At 41.6% G+C, this 14,810-nt stretch overlaps 1 protein-coding gene across 10 annotated transcripts in view; it reads left to right on the plus strand.

Moving 5' to 3' along the window:
- Positions 1-14,810, plus strand: part of acot7 (acyl-CoA thioesterase 7) — a 132,663-nt gene that overhangs the window by 85,334 nt on the left and 32,519 nt on the right. For all 10 annotated transcript variants that reach the window (XM_048210787.1, XM_048210791.1, XM_048210792.1 and 7 more), the window contains one exon: positions 10,871-11,055. In XM_048210787.1, coding sequence (XP_048066744.1) covers positions 10,871-11,055 — 185 coding nt within the window. The remainder of the gene's footprint in view (positions 1-10,870; positions 11,056-14,810) is intronic.

Raw genomic sequence — 14,810 nt, forward strand, 5'->3', positions numbered from 1 at the left:
TGAATGGGTTAGCACCACCTTACCTTTCAAATTTGCTGACAATCCATCAGCCTACACGTGCTCTCAGGTCTGCCAACCTGAGGCTTTTAGTGGTTCCTAGATCGCGGCTCAAGACCAGGGGAGATCGAGCCTTTTCAATAGCGGTACCAAAACTCTGGAACAGTTTGCCCACGGATATTAGAACTGCCTCAACTCTGTCCATTTTTAAATCTAAGTTAAAAACTGTTTTATTCGATCTGTCCTATTCTATATGACGGGTGATGTTGATGTCCTGTTTCGATGTTCTGTCGTTTATTTTGTGATTCTGTCGTTTTTATTTTGTACAGGTCTATTTTGTACGTTTTTATTGGTCAACAGCAGTTGTGTTTAATTGTGCTTTATAAATAAATTGAAATTGAAATTGAAAATTGAACAACAGACAGCGTCAGAAGCATCTCACCTGGGCTAAAGACAAAAAGGACTGGACTGCTGCTGAGTGGTCCAAAGTTATGTTCTCTGATGAAAGTAAATTTTGCATTTCCTTTGGAAATCAGGGTCCCAGAGTCTGGAGGAAGAGAGGAGAGGCACACAATCCACGTTGCTTGAGGTCCAGTGTAAAGTTTCCACAGTCAGTGATGGTTTGGGGTGCCATGTCATCTGCTGGTGTTGGTCCACTCTGTTTTCTGAGGTCCAAGGTCAATGCAGCTGTATACCAGGAAGTTTTAGAGCACTTCATGCTTCCTGCTGCTGACCAACTTTATGGAGATGCAGATTTCATTCTCCAACAGGACTTGGCACCTGCACACAGTGCCAAAGCTACCAGTACCTGGTTTAAGGACCATGGTATCCCTGTTCTTAATTGGCCAGCAAACTTGCCTGACCTTAAACCCCCTAGAAAATCTATGGGGTATTGTGAAGAGCAAGATGCGATATGCCAGACCCAACAATGCAGAAGAGCTGAAGGCCACTATCAGAGCAACCTGGGCTCTCATAACACCTGAGCAGTGCCACAGACTGATCGACTCCATGCCACGCCGCATTGCTGCAGTAATTCAGGCAAAAGGAGCCCCAACTAATTATTGAGTGCTGTACATGCTCATACTTTTCATGTTCATACTTTTCAGTTGGCCAAGATTTCTAAAAAGCCTTTCTTTATATTGGTCTTAAGTAATATTCTAATTTTCTGAGATACTGAATTTGGGATGTTCCTTAGTTGTCAGTTATAATCATCAAAATTAAAACATTTGAAATATATCAGTCTGTGTGTAATGAATGAATATAATATACAAGTTTCACTTTTTGAAAGGAATTAGTGAAATAAATCAACTTTTTGATGATATTCTAATTATATGACCAGCACCTGTAAATAAGGGTGCGTTCACACTTGTCATGTTTGGTTCAATTAAAACGAACTTTGGTGCGATTGCTCGGATAGTGCGGTTCATTTGAACATATGTGAACGCTGCCATCCGAACCCTGGTGCGCACCAAACAAGCGGACTGAGACCGCTGAAAAGATGGGTCTCGGTCCGCTTCCAAACGAACTCTGGTGAGGTTCGAATGATATATGAACGCAACACGGACCAAAGACATGTAACCGAACCAAAAACAGGAAGACGAGACCCTAAAAAGGACAGAATCCTCACGCATGTCGGTTTTTCTTGTCATAGTCGCGAGTTTGCCCATCACAGGCATCAGACGCGCATCTCCATGCAGCAGATCATTTGTGTGTGTGACGGATGGATTCCCGCCGGTGTTTTGACTACTTTACACATTTTATAAGCTCTTCACGAGTTCCCAGCTGGCCAAAATACCATCACATGCAGGCTACGCACCACTACGCACACACAACGAGTGCATTTACCTCAGAAAACAGCACTGTTTTGGATGTTGGTAAGTTCCGTCTCAAAATAGGCAATACGTCATAAAATCCGACCAATCACGTTGTGAATGTATCCCTATGCCTGAAGGTTCGGTATCTTTTGGTTCTGTGATAAAATTGCCAATGTGAACGCTAAACGGACCAGGACTAAATGTTTTTTTTTCTTCTTTGGTCCAGACCAAATGAACCAAACGAACCGAACTACAAGTGTGAACGCACCCTAAATGGGCCCAAGAATGTTCAAACTGTCAACTCATTGTGAACAAACAAGTGAATTCTATGACAAAGATTGGTTCAGTCACTCCGTATGTACTTTAAATAATGTTTAAATGGTGTAATATTTAAGAATTTTACGATGTACTTGCCCATTTCATTGTCTGCTGTGCTCGTGCCTAGAGAGCCCGCCGACGCTCTCTTCTAATTGGATATGGTTTTTTATTGATTTTATCGCTTCTCATTGTCTCGTGTCTAGTGTGGACAGTCAAATTGCTCGTCGCTGGAATCTTATCGCATCGCGTCAGGTTAGGACACGGTGTTAGTCCTGTTTCATATGCAACTTTTAGTTTTTATCATTTTTAGTCAACCTTGTCCTGTTTTTGTTTAGTCAAGTTTTAGAGTCTGAGCATTTTAGTCTAGTTTTAGTCAATGTAAACTTAAACATTTTCGTCATATTTTCGTCATACTGTATAATGGTTAAAATTATGACAATTATTATTTTGCTCAATTTTAATTACAACGATTGTTGTCATTTGGGAAATTTATTTTTACATTTCATCAGAAATTGCTCTTTTACCAATAAGCACAAATCGACAGAATATCGATTCATATGCATGGTTTATTTTACCTCATCCAGTGTACAGATTTATTAAAGGCTATCAATTATAAGATAAATAAACACCAAAGACTTTAGATATACACTCGTCCTGTCTTCATTATGAAAACTGGTAAAACAAAAACCTACTCTCAAATATTACAACAGAAATTCCTAATAGTAATTCCAATAATTCCAAGTTGCATTAATGTTTTTCTATTAAAACAACGGCAAAAAAAAAAAGACTGTACATATTGCCACACAGAGGTTGTGTAAATACAATCAGCAACCACAATCGCAAACAATACAGTCAAGATCCATGACAGAACACTGACTGAATTACACTTTCATTTAAGCAGGATACCTCAAATGGAGATTGCTGAACTTGTACAGTACAGTTGGTGTTTGCAGATCATGGCGCCTCCGCAGAGAGCGCGTGTGAATGGTTGCCAGATTGCATAAAGCAAAGCTGGGCATGTATCCATTTAACAGAAAAGCTCTGATTGGGGATTTGAGCTCTTGATATCTGGCAACTGCAAACATGAACGCTCGTCTAATAGTCTTGTACAGCAGTCTGAAATGTTTTGGCTCCTCTTTTTTTTTTCAACAAAAATAAAGTTTTTGGTAAAGTTTTTGTTCTTTTAACTACATTAGTCTCGTCTTTTTTCGTCAACAATATTGCATGTTGAAATAGTCAGTTATCGTTTAATGGCCTTATCGTTTAATGGAGCTGGCTGATGAGCTTGAGATGGGCACTGCCATTTCTCTTGCTCCATCGCCAGACTCTGAGGACCTCATCCTGGATTCAGAACTTGCCTGGCGATTTCTTCCATTCCAGGCGAGGACCTACTGTTGGCAGCCTCTGGATTCCCCGGGTACCCCTCATAAATTAATGCAGCAGTCCTGTACCTTTTAAGAGCCTCTTGAGGTGGTTACTCGATTGGTAGACAAATTGACTTTAAAAAAGCCAGATGAGAAAAAAGAAGAAAACGAAGTTAGTTGAAAGCTTTCTCACAAGCAGAGGGGGGTCAGCAACCCTGAAGACATCTGCCATTCTTTCCAGACCTCCACACTTAGGTTCTGAGTTCCTGGGGCACCCTGTACTCAGCTTGTATTCACCGACCCACGATGTCAAATTATTTGACTTTTGTGGGGCTTAGAGAGTATGGATATGCAGCGATGCCACGGTTCGAAGAGACGCTCACCAGCACCATCGGCATTGTCATTAACATAACACTTGGCCCTGTAGAATTACATCAGGCCTTGTGAGTAAGGCTCATGAGGCAGGAAGTCAGGCTGGTGCATAGATACAATGGGTTATCAGGGCCTTCGTTTGAGCCTTTTAAGTCAGTCTCAGAGAAGCGTCCGACCCTCAAAATGGCTGTTATTGGGATTTACCTTGCTTAAGAGAGTAGGAGATTTGCAGGCCTTAGCAGCTGCCCCCTCCTGTCTAGACTTCACCCCTGGACTGGTTAAAGTGAAACTGCACCCGAGGCCGGGTTACATTCCAAAGGTGCCATCTTTGGCTGGCCATCCTGTCGTCCTTTAAGCCTTTTCTCCTCCGCCATTTAACTTGCTGGAGCAAGAAAGACTTAATTTCGTATGTCAAGTCAGGGCCCTTAGGATTTACGTTGACCGCTCAGGCTTATTGTGTAAATCTGATCAGTTATTGGTTTGCATTTTTTGTAGCATAATTTAAACTTGTGTGGTTTACCTATAACAAACATTACAACAATTTTCATTTTTTTTTTTTTTTTTTTTATTATTTTATTTCTCCTTTTGTTTTATCTCTAATTAAATACAAATTATTGATTAACTTTACTCAGAACAAATCTCATCTAAAAATTGTCATTTTTACTAAAAAGACACAATGGCCTCTGTGGTTGCCAAAATAATTTAGTAAAATTACAATAAAAATGTAAACACATTTACAGAAAAAAAGAAAGAAAACGTTTTAAGCCGGTAAATCCAACAGCCCTTTTCTGCTTTAGCAAGGCCCCTTTCTGAATTAGCAGGCTATGTTGCTACTTAAATTTATTTAGTACTTTTAACATTCTGACATCCACTATAACACTGGTGGCAAAGAGAAAACCAAATGATGAATCAAAGTTCCCTTACAATAATGTCAATAAGAACTAGCTCAACAATGAGAATAATATACTGTTTCACTTACTAGTACATCTTAATGTTTAGATCAATGTGAAGTTAAATAATTGTAGCCATGAAACAAATTAAAACTTTAAGATATTTAAAAAAAAAAAAAAAAAAGGAATGTGAGAATTGAAAGCAGAGTATAGACATTGAATACTTGAATCCCAGGGAAAATATTTTCTAATAGATTAAATATGTCTGGAATTCTATAGGCCTGCTGTTTGTTTGTCTTAAGAGACTAGATGAATTGAATGGAAAGACAGTGAAGGAACGACAGAACAAAATAATATATCTGCCCTCAGGCTCTGTTTCCATGGAAATAAAGATTAGACGTATACATCAAAGAGGGCAGGAAATGGACCTAACAATTTCAACTGTCCTATCTTGCTCAGCTTTGCTCTAAATGACAAATTGCCATGAATACTTTTAAAATGTGCAAGATCCACTTTTCTACACCGTACCTAGTGATTCAGAGTTCTGAGTTCTTAATAAGCCATTCTGCACCTACCTTAGGGCTCCATTAAATGCGTAAAAGTACATTTAAGCTTATTTTTCCCAGAATCCATTAAGGGTATGTGGTGTATAAGGCATAATGAGGTCTGTCCATTCTTGGGCTATGTTTAACAGAGCCAGGTGTCAAAGCTGCATCACAGACAGGATCAGTGAAATGAAAAAATTAAAGGGAGCAAGTGATGCTCTGAAAAAAAATCTTGACTGAAAAGATCAGGGTCATCAGATAGAAAGCTGAAAATTCATACAGCCTCATTAATTCTCTCATTCTCCATGCCAACTAGAAACATTTTTATATCTGTGTTAGCTATGAGCTTTACATAAAGTTACAACTAAAGTTTATAAGTTGCACAGTGCGTAATGCCAGTGGTTTCCAGAGCTCATTTTGATATGATCAGAACTGATCTGGTTCACACAGCAGGGAACATAATTCTAAATGTGAATAATAAAATGTAACAAATGTTTTGATGTATATAGGTGCAAATATATCAGGCATTTGGACAGGTTGAATGACATACCCTAAATCCATGTTTAAAACTATACAGGTTAAAGGAAAATACGTCCCAGTCTACATTAATAGAGGTTGACCGATAAATCAGGAGCTATTGGGCTTATGCAGTCCATGAAATGTTAATCAAATTACAGGCATTGAAAGGCTTGTATATGGTTGAAAGTGAGAAGAGATATTATGCACAATTTCTACAGCTTGTACCAAGGAATTGTGTAATGTCTATGCCACTAGCAGCACAAAGTAGATTTTCAAACAGGTTTCCCAAACAGACTTGCCATCTATTCTGTTTAATCACAATATTAATATGTGATAATGATAATACCTCTAATGCCAAAATGTGTGACAAAGCTAGTTCTACCAGGGTTCATGTAGCTCAACTAATACAGAACACACATTACACAACACAGTACTGATATCTGTATACTGTAACTTGTGTACTCTCTGAGTTGCTTTTCATATATACACCAAATAAATGAAAATCTACAGCTATCGCATTTGGCAAAAATCCCAAAAAAGATCTCTTAAATTCTTGTGACCACAGTTTTTTTTTATTGTGTTGTCTTTTCATAAATGGAAAGCTTTCTGGTACCCTAGGATTTGATGATACCAAAGAGCTTATGCCATTGGTTGATTCCTTTGGTGATGTCAGATAGTGCTACAGTGTTTGCCCTCTTCAAGACCTCAGCTCACAAATGGCTTATTTTTAGTTGACTCAATTACACACACTGATTTCCAGTGTGATTAGACCCCACTGTTTATGTACTCCTTAATTTATCATAAGATATTTTTTACATTGAATCAATAAACTACATACAGTGGGTACGGAAAGTATTCAGACCCTTATATCTTATATTGCAGCCGTATTTTTTTTTCCTCATTAATGTACACACAGCACCCCATATTGACAGAAAAACACAGAATTGTTGACATTTTTACAGATTTATTAAAAAAGAAAAACTGAAGTGAGTAGAAGGATAGGAGCGTGACAGGAGTGTGAAACGCTGCAATGGCTGCTACGTAAACTTTGAGTATTGAAGGGGTGCGACCCATATCCAAACGCTCCTGGAGGACAGACAGTATCGGTGATACATCACACTCCACAGGGTCTATGTTGCGTGCAGAGCACCAGCCAACAAAGACAGACCATTTCTGGGCGTAGAGGCATCTCGTGGACGGCGCTCTCGCGTGAGAAATGGTATTTAGCACGTCCCCTGGGAGGTTAGCAGGCTCCCATCAAGGGACCAGAGGTGCAGAGCCCAAAGTTCTGGCTGAGGATGCCAGATCGTCCTGTTCGACTGAGAGAGGAGGTCCCATCTCAGGGGAATTGGCCACGGGGCTTTTGTGGAAAGCCTGAACAGCTCCGAGGACCAGACTTGGCTCCTCCAGAGCGGGGCCACCAGGAGGACTCTGTGTTTGTCTTCCCTGATTCGACTGATGACTTGAGGGATCAGAGCAATCGGGGGAAAGCGTACAGGAGAGTGCTGGGCCAGATGTGGGCCAGCGCATCTACCTCCTTCGAAAAATACATTGGGCAGTGAGAGTTGTCTTTTGCGGCGAAGAGGTCTATCTCTGCCTTTCCAAAGAACTCCCAGTTCTTCTGAGAACCATCTGGGGGTGGAGCATCCACTCGTCTGAGGGGACATTTCTCCGAGATAGCATGTCTGCTCCCAAATTTGTCCTCCCGGGTATATAACCTCTGTAATGCCCATTCCAACAGACGTTTCGCCAGAGCGCATAAGCGGCTGGACGAAAGACCGCCCTGGTGATTTATGTATGACACCACTGTCATGCTGTCTGACTGGACTAAGACGTGGCGTCCTGTCAGGTGTGCTTGAAACGCCTGAAGGGCTCAGATCACTGCCAGCATCTCGAGGCTGTTGATGTGCAGATGGCTCTCCTCGTGAGACCACGAGCCGAAGGCCGGCCTGCCCTCGCAAAGAGCGCCCCAACCCGCGTTGGACGCGTCTGTCGAGAGCACCGTACTTCTGGACACCGCCTGTAGGGGTACTCCTTAACTGAACCACGTAGGGTTCGTCCTGGGTTTCAGAGCTGTCAAACAGGCTCGATTGACCCTGAGGCACAGGCGGCCACGCCGCCAGGCATGAGGAGGGACCCGAAACTTCAACCAGTATTGCAGAGGCCGCATCCGAAGAAAGCTGAGCTGCAGAACCGGGAAGGTGGAAGCCATCAGCCCTAACATCCTCTGGAAAAACTTCAGAGGGAGACAGGCTTTGTTCCTGACCGAAGCTGCGAGCTGCTGAATAACCAGAGCACGCTCTGGTGAGACTACAGCCGTCATATGGGCTGAGTCGAGAACTGCACCAGGAACGTTATATGCTGGCTGGGGAGCAGTGAGCTCTTGGCGAAATTGAGACCCAGGCACTCCATGTGGCTGAGCAACACGGATCTGTGATGTTCTAGCTCGGCTTGAGATTGGGCTAGAATGAGCCAGTCATCGAGATAGTTGAGAACTCGGATTCCCATCTGTCTCAGAGGGGAAAGAGCCGCGTTCATGCACTTGGTAAAAGTGCGAGGAGCTAGGGACAGCCTGAATGGAAGGACCGTGTATTGGTAAGCCACACCCTCGAATGCGAATCTCAAGAATCACCTGTGATGGGGGGCTATCTGGATGTGAAAGTATGCATCTTTCAGGTCCAGCGAGCAGAACCAGTCCCCGGGGCAAATCTGCGCGAGGATCTGTTTCAGCGTTAACATTTTGAACTTCTGTCTCATGAGGGAAAGTTTCAGAAGTCTGAGGTCCAAGATGGGTCTGAGACCGCCATCTTTTTTGGGGAAAAGGAAGTAACGGTTGTAAAAGCCCGACTCGCTCTCTGAGGGGGGCACTATTTCTATAGCCCCTTTCTCCAGCAGAGACATCACTTCTGTTTGGAGGACATGAGTGTGTTGACTGAAGTGGGAAGTACGCCGCCAAAGTGCGGGGGTCTGCGAGCAAACTGGAGCGAGTAGCCTTGAGATATTATCCCCAGAACCCACTTTGACACTCCGGGGATGGCCTGCCAGGCCTTGGCATTCATAAAGCAAGGGGTTGAATGAGAGGGGACCCGCACACCGGCGAGTGTGGGAGAGGAAAATAGCACTTTCTTTGAGAATGTAAAATAGAATGTAAAATATTTATTGTGTTCGCCATAACAACGGCGTTTTGCGTGGGCGCAACAGCAGTGGACCCTGGAAGCAGAACACAACAACTGTTTCCCATGCTCGGAACTGAACGGGGCAGAGGGGAAAGTGGACGAAAAAGCTTTTGGGGTGGTCTGGCCTCGGCGGGACTTAACCCCTTCCTCTTTTCTCCCCTGTGATCAGGAAGACTTGGGAGGCCTCGGGTCCAGCTCTATCTTAGGCCAGGGAGCCTGCTGTTGCCTCGGGAAGGAGGAGCGCCTGGCGGGTCGGACTCGGCGGCGCTGTTCCTTCGGAGCTGGAGCTGCCTGGGTGGTAGAGGGAGCAGGCTTGCTCTGCTGAGCCGGCGCAGTCCTGGGGCGGCTGGAAGCAGAGGTAGAGCTGGAGCGCTTAGGCAGGAAGTGTCGCATGGCCTGGGGCGACTTCTGGGCCGCGGTGAAACGCTCTGTAAAGCCCTCTACGGCTGGCCCAAAGAGACCGGATGGGGAGACAGGGGCATCCAGGAAGACCGTCTTGTCTGCGTCCTTGATTTCAGTCAAGTTGAGCCAAAGATGGCGCTCAAGCACGACCAGGCTGGCCATTGACTGTCCGATGGCCTGTGCTGTTGCTTTCGTGGCGTGCAGGGCCAAATCCGTGGCACTGCGAAGGTCACGAAAGGCAGGTGTGTCGATTCCAGACCCGTCCAGGGAGCGGAGGAGCTTGGCTTGGTACACCTGGAGTATAGCCATGGTGTGCAGCAAAGAGGCAGCTTGGCCCGCAGAGGTGTAAGCTCTGTCAGTTAAGGCAGAGGTGGTCCTGCAGGGCTTGGATGGAAGGGTTTTCCACCCCACGGCCGCGGGGGACAGAGGTGAGCTGCCACTGCTTCGTCCAGGGGCGGTAAGCTGTCGTAGCCCTTCTCCGTGGAGCCATCAACCGAAGTGAGAGCTGACTGTTGAGAAGTACGTACGAGTAGGGTGAGGGCTGCAGTGATGGTTGACTTTCTACAACTTTCTCCCATCTCCCGACTGCATCTCTGGAGCTCAGTCACAGTGATCTTTGGGTTCTTCTTTACCTCTCTCACCAAGGCTCTTCTCCTCCGATAGCTCAGTTTGGCCGGACGGCCAGCTCTACGAAGGGTTCTGGCCATCCCAAACGTCTTCCATTTAAGGATTATGGAGGCCACTGTGCTCTTAGGAACCTTAAGTGCAGCAGAAGTTTTTTTGTAACCTTGGCCAGATCTGTGCCTTGCCACAATTCTGTCTCTGAGCTCTTCAGGCAGTTCCTGAGTTGACCTCATGATTCTCATTTGCTCTGACATGCACTGTGAGCTGTAAGGTCTTATATAGACAGGTGTGTGGCTTTCCTAATCAAGTCCAATCAGTATAATCAAACACAGCTGGACTCAAATGAAGGTGTAGAACCATCTCAAGGATGATCAGAAGAAATGGACAGCACCTGAGTTAAATATATTAGTCTCACAGCAAAGGGTCTGAATACTTACACGTAGGACCATGTGACATTTCAGTTTTTCTTTTTTAATAAATCTGCAAAAATGTCAACAATTCTGTGTTTTTCTGTCAATATGGGGTGCTGTCTGTACATTGAGGAAAAAATGAACTTAAATGATTTTAGCAAATGGCTGCAATATAACAAAGAGTGAAAAATTTAAGGGGGTCTGAATACTTTCCGTACCCACTGTAAATATGCAGTTATTATATAGTTATTAGATTAGTGTATACATACTTTAGTACAGTAAATATATTTTCCCACATACTGTAACACTTAGTATTCCCCCTGAAAATGTCAACATCAGCAGACTGTTTAATTCTGTAGACACATATATACCTTAGAATGATTATAGTATCATATAATGATGAATAGATTTAATACCTGACATTATGTGACCCCTGCAGGCTGTGTCATTACTGTTTCCGGGCGAATGACCTTCACCAGTAACAAATCAATGGAGATTGAGGTTTTTGTTGATGCTGAATCACTGGTGGAGGCTGAGAAGGGAAAATATAGGGCTGTCACAGCCTTTTTCACCTATATCTCCCTGGACAAAGACAACAAGCCCCTTCCTGTGCCACCACTGAAGGTGAGTAATACAGAGCTCATGTACACCCTAGTAAAAGTATTTACATTCTAAGATACACTAACTAAGTATAGTTTAAAACTATTAAAATATTTACTGACATATCGCTTGAGACTTAATGATATAAAAATCATAATTAAACTTTATTTCGAGTAGTACTTGTGCACAATGAACAATTCTTAATATTAAGCCTAAAATGTGTTTTAATGTCACTTTTGATAATGATTGTTTTTAAATGCAAAAATATTCAAAGTTTACCTAAAGTATACTTGCAATAGTTCCACTTTAGCACAATCAAATATACTTAAGTATATCTTTAGTTGGACCTCAGCACTACTTCCGCACAATTAAAGTGCATTAAGTACAAAATTAGTTGGTTACATTAATTAGTTAGCAGACCTTAAATATACCAGTTTAGTATACAAAAAGTACAAACCCGTTTCTAAAGTTGGGACACTGTACAAATTGTGGATAAAAAAGGAATGCAGTAATTTACAAATCTCATAAACTTATATTTTATTCACAATAGAATATAGATAACATATCAAATGTTGAAAGTGAGACATTTTGAAATGTCATGCCAAATATTGGCTCATTTTGGATTTCATGAGAGCTACACATTCCAAAAAAGTTGGGACAGGTAGCAATAGGAGGCCAGAAAAGTTAACTGTACATATAAGGAACAGCTGGAGGACCAATTTGCAACTTATTAGGTCAATTGGCAACATGATTGGGTATAAAAAGAGCCTCTCAGAATGACAGTGTCTCTCAGAAGTCAAGATGGGCAGAGGATCACCAATTGCCCCAATGCTGCGGCGAAAAATAGTGAAGCAATATCAGAAAGGAGTTTCTCAGAGAAATATTGCAAAGAGTTTGAAGTTATCATCATCTACAGTGCATAATATCATCCAAAGATTCAGAGAATCTGGAACAATCTCTGTGCGTAAGGGTCAAGGCCGGAAAACCATACTGGATGCCCGTGATCTTCGGGCCCTTAGATGGCACTGCATCACATACAGGAATGCTACTGAAGACCTTGCATTTTCCAACATGACAATGCCAGACCACATACTGCATCAATTTCAACATCATGGCTACATAGAAGGATCCGGGTACTGAAATGGCCAGCCTGCATCTCCGCATCATAAAGAGGAAGATGTGACAAAGAAGACCTAAGAGTTGAGCAACTAGAAGCCTGTTTTAGACAAGAATAAATCCTAAACTTGAGCAACTTGTCTCCTCAGTCCCCAGACGTTTGCAGACTCTTATAAAAAGAAGAGGGGATGCCACACATGTCACAGACACGTCAGGCTCCACCACTCACCAATCACAGCGCACCCAGTCACCAGAGTACTGATCACAGACACCTGCACCTCATCAAGCAACTCATCACAGCCAGCATAAAGAGCACTCACACACACCACTCGATGTCCGGTCTCGTTTGCATTAACTTACCTGTATGCTTACCTTAAGGACTCCCAGTGATCTACTTACCTGTCTCCTGAATTCTGCTTGTGTGTTATCTCCTCTCTGTGTGAGTGCTCCTCGTCTCCAGTGTCTCCTTCGTCTCCAACTCCAAGTTCGACTCCACCTGCAACCACAAAGGAATCCATCATCACCCAGCACTTCAAGAATCTTCACTGTATCACGTATATTACTCACCTGCACTTCTGCCACAACTCATACTGGTTCTCAATAAAGCTCCATATCCTGTGAAAGACTGTCTCTGTCCCTTCTGTGTTGTAACAACACAGTGGTAAACATGGCCATGTCCCAACTTTTTTGAGATGTTGATGCCATGAAATTTAAAATCAACTTATTTTTCCCTTAAAATGATATATTTTCTCAGTTCAAACATTTGATATGTCATCTATGTTGTATTCTGAATAAAATATTGAAATTTGAAACTTCCACATCATTGCATTCTGTTTTTATTCACAATTTGTACAGTGTCCCAACTTTTTTGGAATCGGGTTTGTACATTTGCAAGGTATTTTTATTAATTACATAATATTATGTAAATGTATTTGTAGTATACTTAGCATGAAATAAATGAATTTCAAATACATTATAGTTTATTTATTTTTCAGTATGGCAATGATGTAGGAATGCTGATAATGTTTATATGAACAACACATTTGGGACAAAACACACACACATACACACACACACACACACACACACACATAGGTTTTTTTTGCTATCTTAGTGAGGACATTCCATAGGCGTAATGGTTTTTATTCTGTACAAACTGTACATTCTATCCCCCTACACTACCCTTACCCCTAAACCTACCCATCACTGAAAACATTCTGCATTTTTACATTTTTAATAAAACATTGTTTAGTATGTTTTGTTGATACTTTGTTGCAAGTGGTGTCAGCTACGATTATTTGACATTATGGTAACACTTTAATTTAATAAATTGCTTATTAGTGTGCATATTACTAGGATATTGGCTGTTTATTAATACTTATAAAGCACATATTAATTAATTATTCTGCACGACCATATTCTACATCCCTTAATCCTACCAAATTCCTAAATTTAACATCTACCTTACTAACTATTAATAAGCAGTAATTAGGAGTTTGAGACAAAAGCCCTAGTTAATAGTTAGTTAATAGTGAGAATTTGGCCCTAATCTAAAGTTTGACAGACATTATTAATCCAAATTTATATTTAAAATGTTGTTTAAGCAAGAAAAAGTTTGCTGCAGATTTTTCTTATTCATTGCAGTGGAAATTGAAGGTTAAGTTGATTGTAGTGCAGAATGTAAATATATAGCACATTTTTCTCTACTATAAAGTGCACATTTTTCCAAATATAGTAGTTGAGCCTAGTTTTCATTGCAATAGTAATGTAGTATATTCTGAACATTGCCTGAGTCAGTCTTTCTGAATGAAATAAATCATATCCACCATCAGCTACCGAAGCTCAAGCGATACTGTTCTGTCATTGCCAACTTAGTTCAACAATTTGGTTTTGGGTTTTTCCAACGAACAAATGCAGACAGCATCACAAACTTGTGTGGTTGTAACTACAGCACTCGTCCTCTAGACACAGTTTCTTGTTAGTATGACATGGAGCTACATATATCATGCTCTTGGGCACAATAAGCAAGTTAACATTCAGTACATTCTATATCTTTAATCCCACTTAAATATATGTATATACTGTACAGTTCAATTCCATGTATTTTAGAGTGTCAACAATCACCACTGTCTTTGAAGAGTGTGCATGTGCATAAATGTGTAAGGGAATGCTGTAGAGGGAACCCAAAATGAATGAGTTGATTCTCAGTGAAACTGTCAAACTCTTCACAACTTTTAAACATTCTTTCATCGTGTGAGCCTCCACATGCAAAACAACCCATTCAGTTATCAAAATCTGTCAGACATGCATGTATATTCCATAAATACTTTTGACATTCAATATTTGTAATGGCAAATGGCCCGCCATTGTAATAAAATAGGAATCACAATCTTACCAATCAAGCAGTCAAGCAAGCAAGCAAGTTTGGAAGCATACAGTATAGGTTATATGGAGTTTCCCCAGCACAATCACTACCATTTTTGAACATGGAGGAATGTCTAAATCCCTAAACATCAAGAGCACTTTATTTTTGTAGAAATGTGTAACATATAAACTGACAAAACACAGTTGCTTGTTTTTACATGTTTTTACATTGTATTTATAAAAAAAAAAAAAAAAAACACTCGAATTACTCTGAGACTTCGGTTACCCCTTAACCCTTA

This window comes from Megalobrama amblycephala, linkage group LG12, assembly GCF_018812025.1.
Source record: "Megalobrama amblycephala isolate DHTTF-2021 linkage group LG12, ASM1881202v1, whole genome shotgun sequence".
Lineage (NCBI taxonomy): Eukaryota > Metazoa > Chordata > Actinopteri > Cypriniformes > Xenocyprididae > Megalobrama > Megalobrama amblycephala.